At 39.2% G+C, this 20,895-nt stretch overlaps 1 protein-coding gene across 2 annotated transcripts in view; it reads left to right on the top strand.

Annotated features, from left to right (window-relative positions):
* Positions 1-1,424: 1,424 nt before the first annotated feature.
* LOC117393802 (ribonuclease inhibitor-like) overlaps positions 1,425-20,895 on the top strand; it is a 28,001-nt gene continuing 8,530 nt past the window's right edge. Inside the window, exons 1-9 of one of the 2 annotated variants that reach the window (XM_055232124.1) lie at positions 1,425-1,491; positions 6,896-6,967; positions 7,047-7,136; positions 9,884-9,960; positions 10,838-10,891; positions 11,042-11,106; positions 17,567-17,757; positions 18,200-19,755; positions 20,192-20,356. In XM_055232124.1, coding sequence (XP_055088099.1) covers positions 18,818-19,755; positions 20,192-20,356 — 1,103 coding nt within the window. In that variant the 5' untranslated portion in view covers positions 1,425-1,491; positions 6,896-6,967; positions 7,047-7,136; ... (3 more) ...; positions 17,567-17,757; positions 18,200-18,817. Of the gene's footprint in view, positions 1,492-6,895; positions 6,968-7,046; positions 7,137-9,879; positions 9,961-10,837; positions 10,892-11,041; positions 11,107-17,566; positions 17,758-18,199; positions 19,756-20,191; positions 20,357-20,895 lie in introns of both variants that reach the window. The other variant, XM_033991811.2, reaches the window with a different exon arrangement.

Raw genomic sequence — 20,895 nt, 5'->3', positions numbered from 1 at the left:
TTTCTGGTCAGACTGTGTTAAAATAAAGCTTAAATTAAAGTCTATCTCCAGAAATAGAGTTATAGTTAGCATCGCACCCAAGGTGCATTAACTTCAGGAAATGGTGAAGAAAAAACAACAACTGGTCTATATCTTATTAGGCTGAATTTTAACACCATTTGAATAATCACTGTTTAAAGTAATAATAATATAGGCTGTTGATCTTTGTACAGTCTATTTTCAGAGGTGGGGAGTACTCTTTTACATTTACTTGAGTAATTTTTGGATGAAATGAGAATACTTTTATAACAGCATACTTTTGCTCCTACTTGAGTGATATTTGTATTAAAGTAACAGTACTCTGACTTGGGTAAAAGCTGTGGTTCCTTTTCACACAGTAAGTCTACAGTTAACCAAGTGAGCTTTATGTTGACTACATGAAATGATTTGAACTTTTGTGTTTGTGTTTCTTCTGATTCAGTTTGTCTCATTTTATGTCTATTTTTTTTTTTTTTTTTTACATTCTTTTATGTTTTGTCCTTCAAATTACATTAATTTAAAGATATAAATCAGATGTTACGCCCTCATCTGTAGACCTGTGAAATATGATTGGTCTAGAGCAGGCATACCCAAAGTCCGGCACGGGGGCCAGTTGCGGCCCGTGTACAAAGTTCTACTGGCCCGCAGCCTCAGGAATGAAAATAATTATGTGTGGCCCATTGCACTGTTGACCAATGTAAAATGCACATGTACAAGCAATATTATATTTCACCAGAAGATGGCAGCAGGTCCGGGCCGTGCTCCGAGGTCGCGCTCTCGCTGACTTTTATCGCCAACTAGATAAAGACAGGTTTAAAAAAAATTCGAACACTTGCTAAGAAAATGCTGAATTTGTTTGGTTCTCGATTATGAACTTTAACAAGAACCGTGCGAGGACAAGACTGACTGACCTGCGTGGCGTTTTGTGCGTCCAAACCGCCGTCACTACAGTCCAGCTCTCAGTTTCAGTCTCAGTTTTCTATTTGTTTGCCTTCTGAGGTGAATAAATTGGAACATTTCATTGAATTTATTTTATGATAATTAAAACCACAGATTAAATGTTCACTTTTTCATATTTATAATCTGTGTATAATTAATTTTGTTTTTTGAAAGGTGAAAGCCATTTGCAATAAAAGGTAAAATAAATAAATAAATAGTTCATGTGCTTTTAATATTAATGGTTCAAAGAAAGATCAGAGTGAATGCAGCTTTTCACCTCACCAAATCTGGCCCTATTTGCAAAAAGTTTGGGCACCCCTGGTCTAGAGAATCTTATGACGTCATGTTCAGCGCGTGCCAACCGTTGAACCTGCTGAACGATGAAAAACGAACAAACAAAACAAAAAAATGGTACAGTCTAAATTTTGGGGTCACGTGGTTCGGCGGTTGCAGCGGAAACTGGCTGAGAGGAGAGAGCGCAGAGAAGTTCACCGTTCGTCCAAAGACTGCAGCATTTTGAGAAGTGGAGGAGAGGTGAGTCAGTGCTTGGTTTCCACTATTTATAACTACGGTCACTTCTATGACTCATTGACAAGTATGCAGCTGACCGCGTGCGTCATGTCGTCACTAACCAAACGTCAAAACTAACCCGGATTTGGACATTCTGCTATGGGAAAATAAGTAGATTAATACATGAACAGTTTGTCCCTCTTTTAAAAGATGAGTAAAATAGCAAAAGATGTAAACACAAACTCCATGTGTTAAAAATATGCATGCTTTCTGCTGATACTTGCTACTGTGTGCATGTCTGAGCCTATTGCATTTCAGTGATAGTTTAATCAGTTAACCCATTACTGTCTTTACGTAACACCGTGAGTTTTGTTGTCAGAAAAAAACACAACAAAACAAAGGAAGTGAAGGAAGTGAAGGGAGAGGCTGATGTATAATGGAGGGAAATTTTGTAATTTGAAGTTTATGACTGAACTGGTAATGTCATACATACAAACACATGCACACTCCAGTCAGGGATCCAGAGTCTAACCCACAACCTCCTGCTAAGAGGGAGGAGACAGGATAACCACAATAACACAGGGAGGACATGCATACTCCACGCTTTAAAGGTGCATCATGTACGTTTTCTGGTGTAGGGGTCCACCACCTGCTTGTCCCCATGGAGATCATATTTCATTTGTCTGGAAAGTTTCACAGCTAAACTTGGGTAAATTTCAAAACAAATAATCTCAAATGATCATCATAAAATTAACATTAAGGAGAAGAGTGCAGAATAAAAACCTTTCAGTCATATGCACAGGTAAACAGAACTGTTTTGAGCCTGGATTTAAACATTGTCAAAGTAGAGGCCTGTCTCACATCTTCAGGAAGACTGTTCCAGGTTTTACCTACATAAAACTGAAATGCTGAAATGATTCCCCATGTTTAAGCCTGACTCTGGGCACCAGCAGGAGGCCGGTCCCTGAAGTCCTCAGAATGTGAGATGGTTAATATGGCACTAACATGTCAAAGATGTACTTTTGTGCTAGACCATGGAGAGACTTATACACAAGCAGAGCTGCTTTAAAGTCTATTCTCTGAGCCACAGGAGCCAGTGTTACATTGATTAAAGGAATATGCAGTTATTGAATGAAGGAATATACAGTTTTTCCAAAACAATAATTAGAAGAAGAATATGTTATTATTATTAGAAATTATTGTAGCAATAATAAGAATAATAAGATGAAATGAACTGACACACCACGCCCTCTACTGGTATTAAAGTGGTTTAGCCACAGATCCAAGTAAACCTGGCCCAAATACAGAATCGTTAAACCGCAATATCTCAGTTTATGTTCACCTAATGAGTGTTCTCTGGTTTATAGACTATGGATATAAAAATGATATTGATCTACCTGCTGTTGACGCAGTTGGTGGGCCAACATTTTACCTATGTTTTCACCATGTTTATATATTTTATGCCGACATTTATTTACAAGGTTTTCTGTTTGTTTTGCTGTCAACCAATTGAATTCAGTCTGGAGAGCTATGCGTTTAAACAAATCAGGTGAAGGAGAGTTGGCCAACACTTTCTCAAGCCACAAAATGTCCCCTTCAGTCTTCTTAACCTGCTCATGTTGATCTTTTTTATTTTTTATTTTTTTTATTTTGGCACTATAAGATATAATTTGCCTCAAAGATAAGCTTTTAGTGATTCCCAGATTAAACCATAGGATATTTCTGGAGTATTATTACATAATAAATATTTGTTTTTTTCATTTGAAATAAATTTGACAAACTCTCTGTCAGAAAGCAATAAAATATTAAATCTCCATGGTCGGTATCTTTTACCTGACGTTGGCCTGTTTAGGCTCATTAACAATGGTGCATGATCTGAAATAACTATTGCTTTATATTCACACTTTCTGACTAATGAAAGTAACTTGCTATCAAGAAAAAAATAATCAATCTGTGAGAATTTTTATGGCGAATTGGCGAATAGAGGGCATATCCTCTGTGACTAGGATTCAGGAATCTCCAGACATCACTCATCCCATAGGTTTTAAGAAGCTGGTTAACCACTTGTATTGACCGAGTTGGCTGGATTGTCTTAGGTGAAATTCACCACCATAAACTTTGAATGTAAACTGGACGCCCCTGACGCCCCGGTGTGAACGCACCATTAGATGAAGCGTGTCTAGGTTTGGTATCCGAGAGAAAATTCCAGTACAGAAGGTACCATCATCCCAGTTTGGAGCATGTATGTTTGCTAGAACAACATGAGTATTATTTAGTCTGCCCTTTAGGGATGGGACGATATTAAAATTTAGACTCACGATTATTGTAACCAAAATAATCACAATTAATGATATTAACGCGATAATTATTAAACCAAGGCAGTATAATGTCCTCATATGTGGACACCAGGGCCTAGACAACCCAAAATGTGTTTTTCACATATGTGGACGCCAGGTCCTACGAGGTTTTAGGTATTCAGATTAATTCATGATTGTTGTAAAACCAGGCACCACTCTTAGCAAGCTGTGCAATCAGCTGTGCAAAATGCTGTTCAGCTAAGCGCTAACCTAGAGATAGCAAAGTTGACGCAAACATGGATTCATACAAATCCAAACTAACACAAACTACATTCAGTAGTTTATTTCACATGGTATGTTACTGGTGTTGGATATTTTCAGCTCAAATTTGTCAAACAATGCAGGATGGTTGTCTCATAAATGTGCATGTGAGGTCCTGGTGTTTACCCTTAGAGACCTATCTTCTTTTCCTCAGGCTCTGCAGAGCCTCTTGTTGGTCTTTTTTAAAAAAAAATCCATAATAATTCCACACATCAGACTTCACCTTCTTGAGTGGATAATATAATTGTGCGCCGTCACTGGGATCCAGATCCACTGGCTGCCCACAGCCATGATGGTGACTGACGATGGTGAAGAACCATCCCCAATTCAGAATAGGCACAGGAGCTACCAAGTTTTATTGCTATGATAGAGTGCCCCCTTGTGGACAATCACTAGAACTAATATCTAAACAATGCATTGAAATCGGAAACACGAGGCAGTCTGGTGACAGAAAGGCGATTATAATCGTGTGTGATGATCACGATTATTAAAAATGCCATGAACGATTAATTACAGAACTTTTTTATTGCGATTAACAATATTATCGTATATTGTGCCTTCCCTACTGCCCAGTACTACATATTGTATATTTTCTGGCTCAGTGAGCTTCTATTTTTGTCACGGTAAAGGAAATTTACTTTTTGATGAGAATGGCTGTACCTCTAGACTTGACTAGAATGAAAATTTCAATCAAATTATTGTGCCGCCCATCCCTCTCTAAGTTTCCAATTGCTTCAGACTTGCTTTAGGGACTCTCTTGTACGTCCAATCACTCATCTTCTTAATCTGTCTTTTTAAAAGTTCCATAGTCCCAACAGATTGGAAAGTGGCCGCAGTGACACCAATTTTTAAATCAGGTACTAAAACACACATGTCCAACTACCCACCCATAAGCATACTCCCCACTGTATCTAAAATAGCAGAAAAATGGGTAGTGAAACTTCTGACTGCCCATTTAGAAAATACCCAGCCCACATTACACCCACTACAATTTGGTTTTCAAACACATCACTCCACAGACAGTGCCCTGTGTGTGTTAACAGAAAACATTATGCTTGATAAGCATCCCTGTGTCGGAACTGTTTTTTTTAGATCTAAAGAAAGCTTTCGACTGTGTAAACCATCAGATACTGTTATCCAGGCTAACTCAGTTTAACATCTCTGATCAGGCACTTTTATGGTTTAAATCTTACCTGTCCAACAGGAAACAGTATGTGGTAGTAGATGGTGTTAAATCAGCCTGGCTAGACTCTGACACTGGTGTTCCTCAGGGGTCTGTCCTTGGTCCGGTCTTGTTCTCTCTCTTTATCAATAACCTACCTAATGCATGACCAAACATCCTCTCGCAAATGTATGCGGATGATGCAGTCATCTACACTCATGGAAAAAACATACAACAAGCTGCCACAGACCTCACAGCTGCGCTATCCTCAGTGCAGGACTGGCTCAGGGACTCGTGTCTTATGCTGAACACAAAAAAACAGTTTGTATGTATTTCTCAAAACATTGCATAGAATCAACCAGGTCAAATGTTTTTCTGAATGGAGAGGAGCTCAACCTTGTTTCAGAGTTTAAATACCTTGGAGTAGTTCTGGATCCAACATTTTCTTTTAAAAGTCATATAAAAAAAGTAGCACAGGTAGTCAAATTTAATCTCCAAAATTACCACCATATTCGAAATAACTTAACACTGCAAGCAGCTACAATGTATTTTTACTCCATGAACATCTCACATATTGATTACTGTCTCACTACATGGTCACTCGCATACCCCACATCTCTGAACATCATAGAGAGCCTCTACAAAAAAGCTTTAAAAACATTGGACAAAAAAACATTGTCACATCACCACTGCCATATTCTATACAAATATAAATTACTGCATTTTCAAAACATGATCAATCTAAAATCAGAATGTTTGATCTATAAAGTTCTGCACTCTCTCGCACCTCCACCAATAAAAGAATTTATCAAGAGTAAAGAAATATATAATAATATATATATATTATATATATATATATATAATATATATATTATATATATATATATATATATATATATATATATATATATATATATATATATATATATATATATATATATATATATATGGACCAAGGCATTTCCTTTGTTCTAGTTTTCTTCATAAAGTGTAGGCCTACTATTTGGCTATAGCCATTATGTCACGAGGAGCCGTGCAGAGCAGCTCCACGATCTATGCAGCCTTAAAGTTAATATTAGTCTATATCGACCTAACTCCAGTTTTATGAATCTAATAATAGCTGTATTGGCTGAAATCTTTTAAATGCTATTATCTGTTAAGTGCAAGTGAAAGTTGATTTAGAACAATATGCTTCTCAAACTCTGGGTGAGAGAGACACTTATAGGCATGACAATGTAGACTGAAATTTCTAAGGACAAAAACATACATTTTTGGACAGTAATGTCCATAGTATAAATACATTCCAATTTTAGAACTGTAACTAATGGAAATGTGATTGATGGAGTTCAAAAAGTGTATAGGCCTGAATATCTTTCTTAAATACCCATAGCAGTATGCACTGTTGTAGCATAGATCAAACTGAACTTCATTGGGTAAACACCCATAATACTATAAGCAAAATGAGTTTATAATTCACCAATAAACATTGTATTACATTTGTGGGACATCATGTTTGCACATTTTAAACTCACAGAAATGTAACAGGTATGATGTTTGTGGTCGAAAATTGTAATTACATACAAAAATTACAGTCACCTTTTAAATATAGTGTTACAAATACTTAAAATTCAGTGTCCCTGTCTTTCAGATGATTTTTTGGGGGGACCAGTCTGCAGTTTAAAATGGACCAAAGCAGAGAAGTGTCACTGCCGCTGGAGAGGTGATGTTCATTTCTATGTGGCCACTTTATTAGGTACACATGCTGTTGAATATAAACTGTGCCTCTACTCTTTCTTCAGACAGACTAAAGACTCTCCCAGTGCTGTGTCTGTGAGGTCCAGGACTCCTCCAGAGTTCTCCAATAAACCAACATCTCCTTTATCCACAAGGTCAGTCAAATATGCCTTTGTGATTAGGCACATATACAGCCTTATGTTTAATATTCTAGCCTTGTTTAGTGTTGTTTAAAAGAGACATCATCAACTTTTCAGAGCTTTTAACCATGTTATAGTTGTTTCCTTCTCATTGACCCTGTTGAAGAGTGATTCATGTATGTTTGAGTAATCTTTATTCTCCTGTATTCAAGACGCCACGCCATTGTGCCGATCTACCTGTTTTCAACTCCACCGGTACACAACCACTGTGATGTACACGCTTCATTCTCCAATTTTATTTTCTTAATTGTTGATACACATGGAATTTGGCCATGTCGCGTAGTCATTTTGGTCAAAATTTTAAAACGTCGTGTACGTAGTGTAATCTCCAAACCAGATGTTGTGATGATGTTTACGGTGACGTTGGCTCCCATTGGGTGCTGCAGTTTTCCAAAACCGAAGTCAATTGAAGAAAGAAAGTTAAAATCGTACTCTATGTAATATAGACTTTCACTGTGTTTGAGCAGTTTAATAATGAGCCATGAGTCAGGAATAAAGTTGAATGGAAAACGGTCACACGGGAGGAGCTCGGAGTAGAGCCGCTGCTCCTACACGTTGAGAGGAAGCAGTTGAGGTGGCTCGGTATCTGCTCAGGATGCCTCCTGGACGCCTCCCTAGGGAGGTGTTCTGGGCATGTCCCACCGGGAGGAGGCCCCGGGGCAGACCGGAGGCAGCTGGAGGACGTGTCCGGGGTGAGCTTAGACTGCTGCCCCCACGACCCGGCCCCGGATAAGCGGAAGAAAATGGATGGATGGATGGATGGAAAAAAAAGAGATGAATTCAATGCTAGTGTGGAATATTATAGCCAAAGGCACAACATTTCCATGGAAACAAGCAGGAGAAAGTTGTCTTATAACATTGTTCCCAGTATGGAGCACATGCTAGCTTATTTATTTCCCTCTGCTTCCAGTAGATGGTATGCTAACACCAAAACCAGACAAGAGTGGGCCTTAAAACACAAGGCTGAGCTTTTCTCTTTTCTCCTTTTTTTTTTTTTTTTTAAACTCAAATGGTATAATTGTATAAACAATAACACTGCAACAGGCTTAAGCATTTACATTTGCATTTACTCAAACATGTGTGAATGAAACAAAACACAACTCCAGGTATTTGGTTTTTGAGGTGGTAACAACATTATAACATGGGCCTTTTAAAAGCACAACGATGTATGATTTGACAACTTTAATTTCTATGTTACAGTGGCTTGCAAAAGTATTCATCCCCCCCGGAACTTTTTCAAATTTTATCAAGTCACAACAACAAATATAAATATTTTTTAATTTGCATTTTATGTGAATAAGTAACACAAAATGGTACGTAAGTGTGAAGTAGAAAGAAAATTATACATAATTTCCAGATTTTAAAAAAACTGAAAACTGCAGCATGCAAAAGTATTTAGCCCCCTTAAGTTAATACTTTGTGGAACCGCCTTTTGCTGCAATTACAGCTGACTGTAACACCTACAGATGGAATTTTTTGCCCATTCTTCCTGGCAAAAACAGTTCAAGCTCTGTCAGATTTGATGGAGACCGTTTGTGAACTGCAGTTTTCAGATCTTGCCACAGATTCTCAATTGGATTTAGGTCCGGACTTTGACTGGGCCAGTCTAACACATGAATATGTTTTGCTTTAAACCGTTCCATTGTCGCTTTGACTTTATGTTTAGGATCATTATCCATCCATCCATCTTCCCATCAACTCTGACCAGCTTCCCTGAAGAAAAGCCACCCCACAGCATGATGCTGCTACCACCGTGTTTGACTGTGGGGATGGTGTGTTCAGAGTGATGTACAGAGCTAGTTTTCCTCCACACATAGCGTTTTGTTTTTAGGCCAAAAAAAGTTCAATTTTGGTCTCATCAGACCAGAGCACCTTCTGCCACATGTTTGCCGTGTCCTCCAAATGACTTCTAGTGAACTGTAAACAAGACTTCTTATGGATGGTTTTCAACAATGGCTTTCTTCTTGCCACTCTTCCATAAAGACCAGATTTGTGTTGTGCAAGACTAATAGCTGTCCTGTGAGTGCTCTTCTTGTTCACTCTATAAGTTTTGGTGGACGGCCATGTCTGGGTAAATTTGCAGTTGTGCCATACTCTTTCCATTTCCGGATGATGGATTGAACAGTGCTCCTTGAGATGGGAAATCTTTTTAGACCGAAGCCCTTTTAAACTTCACCAAAACCTTTTCTCTGACCTGTTTGGTGTGCTCCTTTGACTTAATTTTGTGCTTTGCTTCCCAACACTCTCTTAACAAACTTCTGTGGCCTTCACAGCACAGTTGCATTTATACTGAGACAAGATGACACACAGGTGGACTCTTTTTAGTTATTAGGTGAACATTAAATCTTTCCAAAATCATCAGGCAACTTCTAAAAGCTATTGGCTGCACTCAAGAAAAAGGGGGATGAATACTTTTGCATGCTGTAATTTTAAGTTTTTTATTTTTTTTTAAATTTGTAAATCCTGTAAAATATTTCCTTTCACTTCACATTTGTGTGCCATTTTGTGTTGCTCATTTACATAAAATTCTAAGAAAATGTATTTTGTAAATGTAAATTTGTGGTTATGACATGACAATATGTGAAAACGTTCCAGGGGGATGAATACTTTTGCAAGCCACTGTATATGATATGGTATGATAATGGTATAAAAATTTCCCCATTTCACTGAAAATATACTGTTTGTATTTTTGTCTCAGTCAGACTTCTGGCTTCGTCTCTCTGAGGTCTATTGATCCTCCTCCAGCGTTTTCTAAAGAACCTGGAACAGAAAGCTCAAAGTAAGACACTGCTTTTATTCACCTTATTCCAGAAAATCAGTTTAGTGCTTCACCATTTTGTGTCCATGATGTTGTTATGGATTTGCTTAATGCTATACTTTCACAGTATAGCATTAATTAAAGGTTTATGTTACGCTATTTTCTGATCTATGTTATAATGTTGTTTTCTCATCAAAAATATACCTAGAGTTGTGTTTTGTTTTTCTACTGAACTAAAGGCAAAACCTAGTTGTTAACTTGATGGACTGAAATATCAGAACCTATTCCGGCTAGACACATCCTGCTTCCGGTTGTATGCGCACACATCACTGATTGGCTTAAATGATCAATTTAGCAGTTTATGTGACTTATAGTCTTCAGACCCCAGTTTAGAACCACACTTTTTTACATATTTCAAATGCTGTCTGTTTGACTTGGTCAATGAAGTGAATTTTCATAAACCACAATTTGCTTTGGTGAATAGTGATGTTATTTTCAGATATGGTCAGTGACATGGTACAAGAGTTTACAAACTTTTAGAACATTGTTTAATGAATTATTCATTAATTAATTAATTCATTAATTTAAATTATTGGTTATACTGGATTGGTAATGTTTCTCAACTTCTGTTGATAGATACCAAAAATCTCTTGTTTTAGTCAAAGCAAAGCCAAACACTCACAAAGGCCACGTAAATTCAGCTTTATTGTAGAACCAACTTAATTACAATTCTTTATTACCAGTCAATTGCCGCTTTTTAAAGCCTCTACATCTATGTGAAGGTAACAGCATTATATCATGTCTAAAAGCTGACAATATGTGTAGCTGTGTAATATATGGTAGTTTTCTTTCTTTCTTCAGTCAGACATCAGCCTCCCCTTAACTCTGTGTCTCACAGGTCGAGGACTCCTTCTCCAGAGTTTTCTAATGAACCGGAATCTACTTCCAAAGAGTAAGATTTGCCACACCACTAAACCTAAAGTACTTTACTTCAAAATAATATACTTAAAAACTTTTTTATACATCAAATAGAAATATAAAAAATACAGAAGTTATAGAACTGTAAATAAAATGTTTTGTTTTTTTATTTATCTCCCCACAGATGGAGCAGGTGTTTAAAGCGTGACTGTGAAAACCTCTATCAGTTGGATTTCCCCACAGCACTGAGTAAGGCTCCAGAGGGCACTTGGGACTAGTGTTGTCATGATACTAAGGAATAGAATCGATACTCAATACCAATTCCGATACCACATTGATAAATTGATAATGAAGACTCTATATATACAAACAAACAAACAAAATTTTATTTTGAGTATGTTCATAAATCATGTAGTACATGTCTATTACAGTCCATAAAATAAAATAAAATATCATCCACAAAAACATTGAACATTCTGAAAAGGGATGTGGGAAGAAGTGTACACTATATATATATATATATATATATATATATATATATATATATATATATATATATATATATATATATATATATACACACACTCACCTAAACAATTATTAGGAACACCTGTTCAATTTCTCCTTAATGCAATTATTTAATCAACCTTTTTTCAATCACATGGCAGTTGCTTCAATGCATTTAGGGGTGTGGTCCTGGTCAAGACAATCTCCTGAACTCCAAACTGAATGTCAGAATGGGAAAGAAAGGTGATTTAAGCAATTTTGAGCGTGGCATGGTTGTTGGTGCCAGACGGGCCGGTCTGAGTATTTCACAATCTGCTCAGTTACTGGGATTTTCATGCACAACCATTTCTAAGGTTTACAAAGAATGGTGTGAAAAGGGAAAAATATCTAGTATGCGGCAGTCCTGTGGGCGAAAATGCCTTGTTGATGCTAGAGGTCAGAGGAGAATGGGCCAAGTGATTCAAGCTGATAGAAGAGCACGTTGACTGAAATAACCACTCGTTACAACCGAGGAATGCAGCAAAGCATTTGTGAAGCCACAACACGAACAACCTTGAGGCGGATGGGCTACAACAGCAGAAGACCCCACCGGGTACCACTCATCTCCACTACAAATAGGAAAAAGAGGCTACAATTTTCACAAGCTCACCAAAATTGGACAGTTGAAGACTGGAAAAATGTTGCCTGGTCTGATGAGTCTCGATTTCTGTTGAGACATTCAAATGGTAGAGTCAGAATTTGGCGTAAACAGAATGAGAACATGGATCCATCATGCCTTGTTACCACTGTGCAGGCTGGTGGTGTAATGGTGTGGGGGGATATTTTCTTGGCACACTTTAGGTCCCTTAGTGCCAGTTGGGCATCGTTTCAATGCCACGGGCTACCTGAACATTGTTTCTGACCATGTCCATCCCTTCATGACCACCATGTACCCATCCTCTGATGGCTACTTCCAGCAGGATAATGCACCATGTCATAAAGCTCGAATCATTTCAAATTGGTTTCTTGAACATGACAATGAGTTCACTGTACTACAATGGCCCCCACAGTCACCAGATCTCAACCTGATAGAGCATCTTTGGGATGTGGTGGAACGGGAGCTTCGTGCCCTGGATGTGCATCCCACAAATCTCCATCAACTGCAAGATGCTCCTATCAATATGGGCCAACATTTCTAAAGAATGAATCAGCACATTGTTGAATCAATGCCACATAGAATTAAGGCAGTTCTGAAGGCGAAAGGGGGTCAAACATATATTAGTGTGGTCTTCCTAATAATCCTTCAGGTGAGTGTGTGTGTATGTATATATATATATATATATATATATATATATATATATATATATATATATATATATATATATATATATATATATATATATATATATATATATATATATATATATATATATATATATATATACATACATAAAGCAGCCACGACCAAATACCTCAGGTGAGTAAGGCAAGTCCTGAGGATTCAGCTCAATGGCAAGAACAAGACCCAGGCAATAAACAGCTATGCTCTGCCAATAATCAGATACCCAGCAGGAATCATAAGCTGGCCGAAGGAGGAGATACAGACCACAGACCCGAAAGCTCTTAACCATGCATTGCGGGTTCCATCCCAAATCCAAGGAAGGAGGCCGAGGACTAGTGAGTGTGAGAGCCTCAGTCCAGGATGAAACATCCAAGATCCATAAGTACATCAAGGACAAGGCGCCAACAGATGACGTGCTCAGCGAATGTCTCAGACAGTGGAGCGCAGAGGAAGAGGTGCCGGAGGAACCATCATGGAAGGACAAGCCCCTGCACGGGATGTACCACAGGAACATAACTGAAGTGGTTGATATCAAGAAATCCTATCAATGGGTTGAGAAAGCTGGACTGAATGACAGCACAGAGGCACTCATCCTGCACAGGAGTAGGCCTTGAGCACCCGAGTGATAGAGGCTCAGAACTACCACAACAGACAAGACCCAAGGTGTAGGCTGTGCAAAGAGGCCCCTGAGACAATCCAGCACATAACTGCAGGGTCTAAGATGCTGGCAGGGGAAAGCATACTCAGGGTTGTCAAACACATTTTCACCAAGGGCCATATCAGCAAAATGGCTGCTCTCAAAGGGCCAGATATAAAATACTTTACTTTAGTACTTTTTTAACTTGTTAATTAACTGTTTCTGTATGTATTACTTATTCAGGTTACAAATTTTACATATGCATTTGCCTAGATCAGTGGTTCTTAACCTGGGTTCGATCGAACCCTAGGGGTTCGGTGAGTCAGTCTCAGGGGTTCGGCGGAGGCCAAGACACACACCCGACTAATATGATTAGCGGACTGCGAGCGTCTTCAGACGTTGGCCCAATTTGACAAATGCACCCTTTGATGTGTCTACTGAAGTACCTGCCCAACTTAAATGAGCCGTTCGAACGGCATAAAAACATAAAATGACATAAAAACCAAGAAAAGGAACAGACTTTGCTGTGAAAATGACATGAGAGTGGCACTTGCCAAGGTGAAGCCACGCGTTTCTGAACTGGTCTCTCAAAGGCAACAGCAGAAGTCACACTGATTTGCAGTAAATTTTCATTAGTGCAGGGGTCAGCAAACCGCAGCTCCGGAACCTCATGCGGCTCTTTCATCCTTATACTGCGGCTCTGCATGGCTTGGGAAAATACATTTCAAGTATTTAATTGTGTATTTTATTTGTTACTTCTTTTTTATTGTAGTTTAAATTGGAAGATTATTGTGATCTTGAAATATTAAAATACAATATATTTACAATATATTTTCTTATTTTTCATTGATCAAAATAAGCGTCAAACTTGCGGAACAATGTTAAAAACAAACACTGCTCACGCCTCACACACACAGCTCACAGTCCTGCGTAAAGACACAGCCCTGATTTTCAGACGCTGTGCGCACAGGGGTCAGGAGCAGGTGGATCTTCTCCGATGTAACTGTCGCCCGTCCCTCATGACTCACTAATAAGCTTGTCCGTAGATGTATAATGAAAATCCTGAGAGGAAATCGCCAAAGAAATCTATTTGATCAAGTGACAAGTTTATTATATCTGTGCTAGATCTGCTCTTGTCTCCGCGATGATGTTTCACGTATAACACATCGTCGCTCAAAAGTAGCGCCACAAGCGAGTGAAAATGAGCCAAAACAAAAGTCTTTTCAGAGCTTTTTCACAAAGGAGAAAAGGCCAACTGAGGAACCAGAAGAGGAGCCTACAACCACCAAGAAAAAGGACAATAGAGACAAGAGACAATACCAGGAGTCCTACTTAAATATGGGTTCGTCGCTACAGGACCCTCTCACACTCTCACGCGCAGAGTCCGCTCTGAGTAATATGCAGGAAAAGTAAATGAGGCAATGAAACCTTCAAAACTACTTTGGCACATGGAGACTAAGCACCTGGGATTAAAAGATAAGCCTTTAGAGCTTTTTTGAAAGAAACTGCGGAGCAGACTAGACATAATCACACTGTGGGTGTCATTGTCTCCCATCAGTCCTCGATGGGACCACCTCATCCCAAAGACACAAGTGCAGGGCTCTCACTGATTCAGCAGTGTAGTGAGTTGTATTTTTTTTATGCACTTAACTTTATTTTTTATCTGCCACGCATAGAAGGCTTGTCCGTGAAAATAAAACCTACATTATTCCGTTACATTATTATTATAATTATATACAATGATATCTTCATTTTAGTCAAAAAGTATTTGCGGCTCCCAGTATTTTATTTTCCATGGAAACTGGGTCCAAATGCCCTTCTTGCGTGTTAAAGGTTGCCGACTCTGTTGCGTGATGGAAATTAGGTGATGGGTGTGTGTTAAAATGTTAAAAATAATAAATAGCATAAATACAATAAGTTCATTATTGAAATACATAAGGTTAAAAATTTAAATAATTTCAGTGTGGTAGAATTAAAAAAGGCTTTGTAAAAAGGTATGTATGTAATTTGTTTTGAGTTCATGCATTGTACTGGAATACAGTGATGTTAATGCATGGTTCATTTTGTGCACCAGTAAAACATATATGTGTCTTGAATTTGAAAAAAAATATATATATATGTTTTTTTTCAATAAACAAGGGTTCGGTGAATGTGCATATGAAACCGGTGGGGTTCAGTACCTCCAACAAGGTTAAGAACCACTGGCCTAGATGTAAAAATATGGCCTTGTAACTGTGTATCTCCTGATAAAATGACATTTTAAGACCATCATACCTTTTAATTTACCCTGTCGAGGGCCACATAAGATGATGTGGAGGGCCACAAGTTTGACACATGTGGCATACATGGAGCGGCATAATCAAGTGGCGGGCATAGTGTACAGAAACATCTGTGCAGAGTACGCAAAGGAAACCCCAAGATCAAGGTGGGAAACACCTCCAAAGGTAGTGGAGAATGATATATATATGTATATGTATATATATATATATATATATATATATAAAATATAATTTATATTTTTATTTATTTATTTATTACAGGTTCCATAGTCGTCCATGGATGTATACCATAGACTTTATATATAAATAGGAAGTGTGCATGGGCATGAAGTGGTTGCTTCAAGCTCTGGTGGCAATTGACTTCTGCCAAAAAACTGTCGCCCCTCTCCGTAACTGCTGTTGTCAGGCTCCTCATTCTGACCTTAAAATGTTCATATTAATCTGGATGTACATACTGAACTGGAAGATCCTTTATTTCACTATTTTGTCCCTCAATCAAGATATGAACATCCATAACAAACCAATGTGGTGTCTTTTTTCCCCATGTTTATTTAATTTAATTTTATTTATTTATTCATTTATTTAACTGGGACAATGTATGTTAATGAACAAACATGATTCAACATGATTGTAAACATGACAGATTATAGCCAAAGGCTAATTTCCATTTGTTGTCCCAGTAAAGTTTAAAATTGCACACTACATTCACTGCACAGTTCCCATAGTAGCACATTCCACACAATTGCACATTCCAGTCATTACACAGTCCCCATTATTCCAGTCAGTTTGGCCACCCATCCAAAACAGTTACATTCTATACCCACCCCCTTCACTTTGAACATACATGCAATTATGTCTCTATGAAACAGTTAAAATCACATTGTCACTATAAATGAGTGCATGTTTGGTTTGACCATAACCAGTTTTTCATTTGTGCTTTAAAAGAACTGTATGTATATTCTCTCAGGGTTACCGGGAGACTATTCCACAGGTTTCCCCCTTGGACAGATAGTACATTCTGACCAAAGGTGGTCTGTCTGTGGGGGATCAGCAGGTCACCTCTGGTGGTATCTTGTGTGGTCCTGGCTAAATTGTCTGTATAGATGGGAAACAAGCACTGGTAAGGGGAGTGTGCCTTCAACAGCCTCACCCCGATTTCCAAATAGGGTCCTTGGTTGCAGATTAGCCACTGTAACTGCTAGCCTTGTTGAGTTTCATTTGGTTGCAGCTGAACACTATGGGTGACGTTACACTCCTTTAGTCCACTTTTATTATACAGTGTTTGGCATATACTAGTCTATGTGGTCTTATACCTGTTCTGATACAGCTCAAGATCATTCTAGAGCTTTTCAGGAAAGATTCATTTCTGTCCTGTGTGAATGTGACTCAATGATAACGTAATGATACCTGCTCAAATGAGTATCTAGTTTCAATACTAGTTTTAGTATCTGATAGGTGTGCGATACTCTTGACAACCCTACTAGGATTAAAACAATTTACAATTTACCTATAAAAATAAAGATCCTAAGGATTGACCCCTGGGGTACTCCACTGACTATTTTACTGATATATTTGTTCTATACTTTAAATAGCAAGTAACCTACATTCATGAGTTATTAAATAATGTTTTGACTGAACAAAGACTTTCATATTGAGCAAATAGTTTATTAAGAATGACTCAAGCTTAGTAACTACTAACTAAGTAAGTGGTTACAGGAGGAGTCAGAGCCAAGGTATTGGATTATTATTAATAAGCTATTTGTTCATTATGAATCAAGTCCTTGTTCATGTTTTATTAAGGCATGGATAAGTTTAGTTATTATAAAGTGGTATCAGCATTTCAAATCAACTTTTCACAACTTTTCCTTGTGCTGTTAAATTCAAACCAAACTCACTGGGGGTCTGTGTGGTATAAAATAATGATAATAATTTATTTTATTTTTTTTTTTATTCATTCAATTTCAGATGATTATAAGGAGAAATTGGGGTGTAGATGTGACAGTGTGACTGAAGGATTAGAAGGAGCTGGAGACAGAACGTCTCTGCTGAGGATCTACACGGAGCTGTACATCACACACAGCCACAATGAAGAAGACCGAACCCAACATGAACTCACCAGGCTCCAGGCTGAGTTTGGGACAAGGATCGGCCAACAGGTGGCAGACTTAGATTTAGTTAAACATTTACTTGAATAAATCCGTATTTTGGAGTACTTTTAGACATTTACTACTTTTACTTCTACTTGAGTAATATATTTGACAGTGTAACAGTATTCTTACTTGGGTAAAAGTTGTGGTTACTCTTACCACTGTGAGTAAGTCTGCCAGTGACAAAAACTTGTTGACAGTATTAAATGATTTGAACATTTGTGTTTCTTGCAGTGCTCTTTCAGATATGAGTTGATTAAAATCTTGGACATTATTTATTGTTTTGTCCTTCCAATAACATAACTTCAAATTATAAATCACATCCAGGCAGTTACTTACAATTATTAACTTATGTAATTTCTTGGACCACTACTTTGCACTTTTACTTGAGTAATATTACTTTGAAGTACCATTACTCTTATTTGAATACAATTTTTGTTTCTGTCAATAGGAGATGCCCATCCGCTGTCAGGACATCTTTACCTCTCTGCCCTCCGATCAGAAGCCCATCAGGGTGGTGCTGACCAGTGGTGTGGCTGGAGTGGGCAAGACCTTCTCAGTCCTGAAGTTCTGTCTGGACTGGACCAAGGGCTCAGAGAACCAGGAGCTGGAGCTGGTGGTACTTCTGTCCTTTAGAGAGCTGAACCTGGCTAGAGAGGAAAGCTACAGTCTGCTGAAGCTCATACATGATTTCCACCCCACCCTGCGCCCTCTCTCGGCTCAGACTTTGCTCCACAATAAAGTCCTGTTCATCTTTGATGGCCTGGATGAGAGCCGGCTGCATCTGGACTTTAGCTGTGAGGTCATTTCTGGGGTCACACAGAGTTCAGAGATTGGCAGGCTGCTAGTGAACCTCATCAGGGGGAATATGCTTCCTGATGCCCTTATATGGATCACCTCCTGACCAGCAGCAGCCAATCGGGTCCCTGCATCCTGCGTCCATCGCCGGACTGAAGTGCGGGGCTTCAGAGATAGTCAGAAGGAGCAGTACTTCAGCAAGAGGTTCTCTGATGAGCAGCAGTGTCGCAGTGTCCTGTCCCACATCACTGCCTCCCACAGCCTCTACACCATGTGTCAGATCCCTGTCTTCTGCTGGATCACCGCCACCGTCCTGGACCATATGTTGAGACGCTGTCAGAGTGGACCCCTGCCCCAGACCCTCACAGACATGTACACACACTTCCTCCTAGTACAGACTCAGAGGAAGCGGAAGTACAGATCTGAGAGTGCCGCCCTGGAGGTCAATAAGAGAGACTGTGAGGTCCTCTTGAAGCTGGGCAAACTAGCCTTTGACCATCTGCACAATGGAAACCTCATCTTCTACCAGGAGGACCTGCAGCAGGTGGGCCTGGACCTCACCGAGGCCTCTGTGTACTCTGGACTCTGCACTGAGATCCTCATAGAAGAGAACATCATCTTTCAGAAATCGGTCTATTGCTTCGTTCATCTGAGCGTCCAGGAGTTTCTGGCTGCTGTTTACATGCTCCGCTGCTTCAACCACAAAAAGACAGAGGAAATCAGTAGCTTTCTCAGAGACTGGGAAGAGAATATGCCACTTGATGTCTTCCTCCAAAAGTCCATCGAGAAGTCCTTTGAAAATGAAAGTGGACGTTTGGACCTATTTGTGCGCTTCCTTCACGGTCTCCTGCTCGAGTCGAACCAGAGGCTGCTCAGAGTTCTTCTAGGCCAAATTCAGACGGACTCTCAGATGATTCAGAAGATCACCCAAAACCTGAGGGAGAGGAATGCTGGAGGGATTTCTGCCCCCGGGAGCATCACTGTATTCTACTGTCTGACCGAGATGAATGACCAAACGATTCACCAGCGGATCCTGCACCTCCTGAAGACTGAGTTTGAGTCCGACCTTTCAGAGTTTCACTGCATGACTTTAGCTGTCAAACTGCAGATGCCACAGGAAGTGCTACAGGAACTGGACATCAAAAGGTTTAGAAGAATGCCTGATGGAAAACTAAAACTGGTGCCACCTGATACCTGCAGAGAAGCCACGTGAGTGCAGCTAAGAATCAGGTTTATGAGCAGTGGCTAAAGCAAACATCATCATCAGAAGTTAGAGTTAAGTAGATTAATAAGATTAATCGCAGTTGATTCGAAAATGCAATTTGAATGGATGCACAAAGCATGCATTTTTACGGTGAGCTCACCCTTCCTCAGATCTGAGTCGTGGCCTAGTGGGGGTTGTCTTGAGATAAATATGTGTATTGCCATAAAGTGGAAAGTAACATCGCGATGAGGACAAGCAGGTCTCCCTCCACATCAACCAAGTAGCTCCTTTACAATGAAACATCTTTAACTCAAAACTTAGTCCACATGATGACTAAACAAACTTACATATTGTCTTCAAAAACAGAGTAGATCACTGTATTTTTTCACCATCTTTTAGAAAATATTACGTGAAATTCCAATACAATGTGTACTTTGACAGGATTTTGTGGAATGGACTGTCTCGGGAGCATGCTGCAGTCATTGCCTCTGCTCTGAAGTCTTTATCTCAGCTGAAGAGGCTGGACCTATGGCTGCGAGACCACGGTGCTGTGGAAGCATTCTGTGAAGGACTGAGAGACCCACACTGCAGACTGGAGACTCTCAGGTCAGACACTAAACACTCCCTATGGGCGTTTGAGGTAAAATATGTTAAAGGACAGATATTGTGCAGTATTTGTATTGTTATTGACCTTTAAACTTACTCTTAAATACCTTTGCTTTGGCTTCGCTTAGAACTCAAAATAACACATTATTTTCCAGCTTGGGCACTATGCCGTAACATAATTGGCCCTCGCCACTCACGAAGTGATGGCGAGGGGCATTGTTCTTCCTGGGTTTCTTCTTCTTATTATTATTTTTTTTCCCCCCCTGGGATCGCAATTTTCACCCCCTGAACGTGAACGAAAAGTCTCACATGGGGGTATCAAATCGACCGGCTTGGCAAAAAATTCAAGAAAATATGCATCACGAAAATGACCCACACACACTGGCTCAGCAGCGCCACCTAGAAAATTCAAAATTTTAAAATGAATTGGGAGCCGACACGCATTTTTCGCCCTAGCTTGACGAAATTCACACCAGTGATAGAGCTCATGGAGACAAGCAAAAAAGCCAATCATAGTGCGGCCGTAGGACGGACAGGAA

Source organism: Periophthalmus magnuspinnatus, chromosome 3, assembly GCF_009829125.3.
Source record: "Periophthalmus magnuspinnatus isolate fPerMag1 chromosome 3, fPerMag1.2.pri, whole genome shotgun sequence".
NCBI lineage: Eukaryota > Metazoa > Chordata > Actinopteri > Gobiiformes > Gobiidae > Periophthalmus > Periophthalmus magnuspinnatus.
This window is presented reverse-complemented; position numbering and strand designations above follow the sequence as displayed.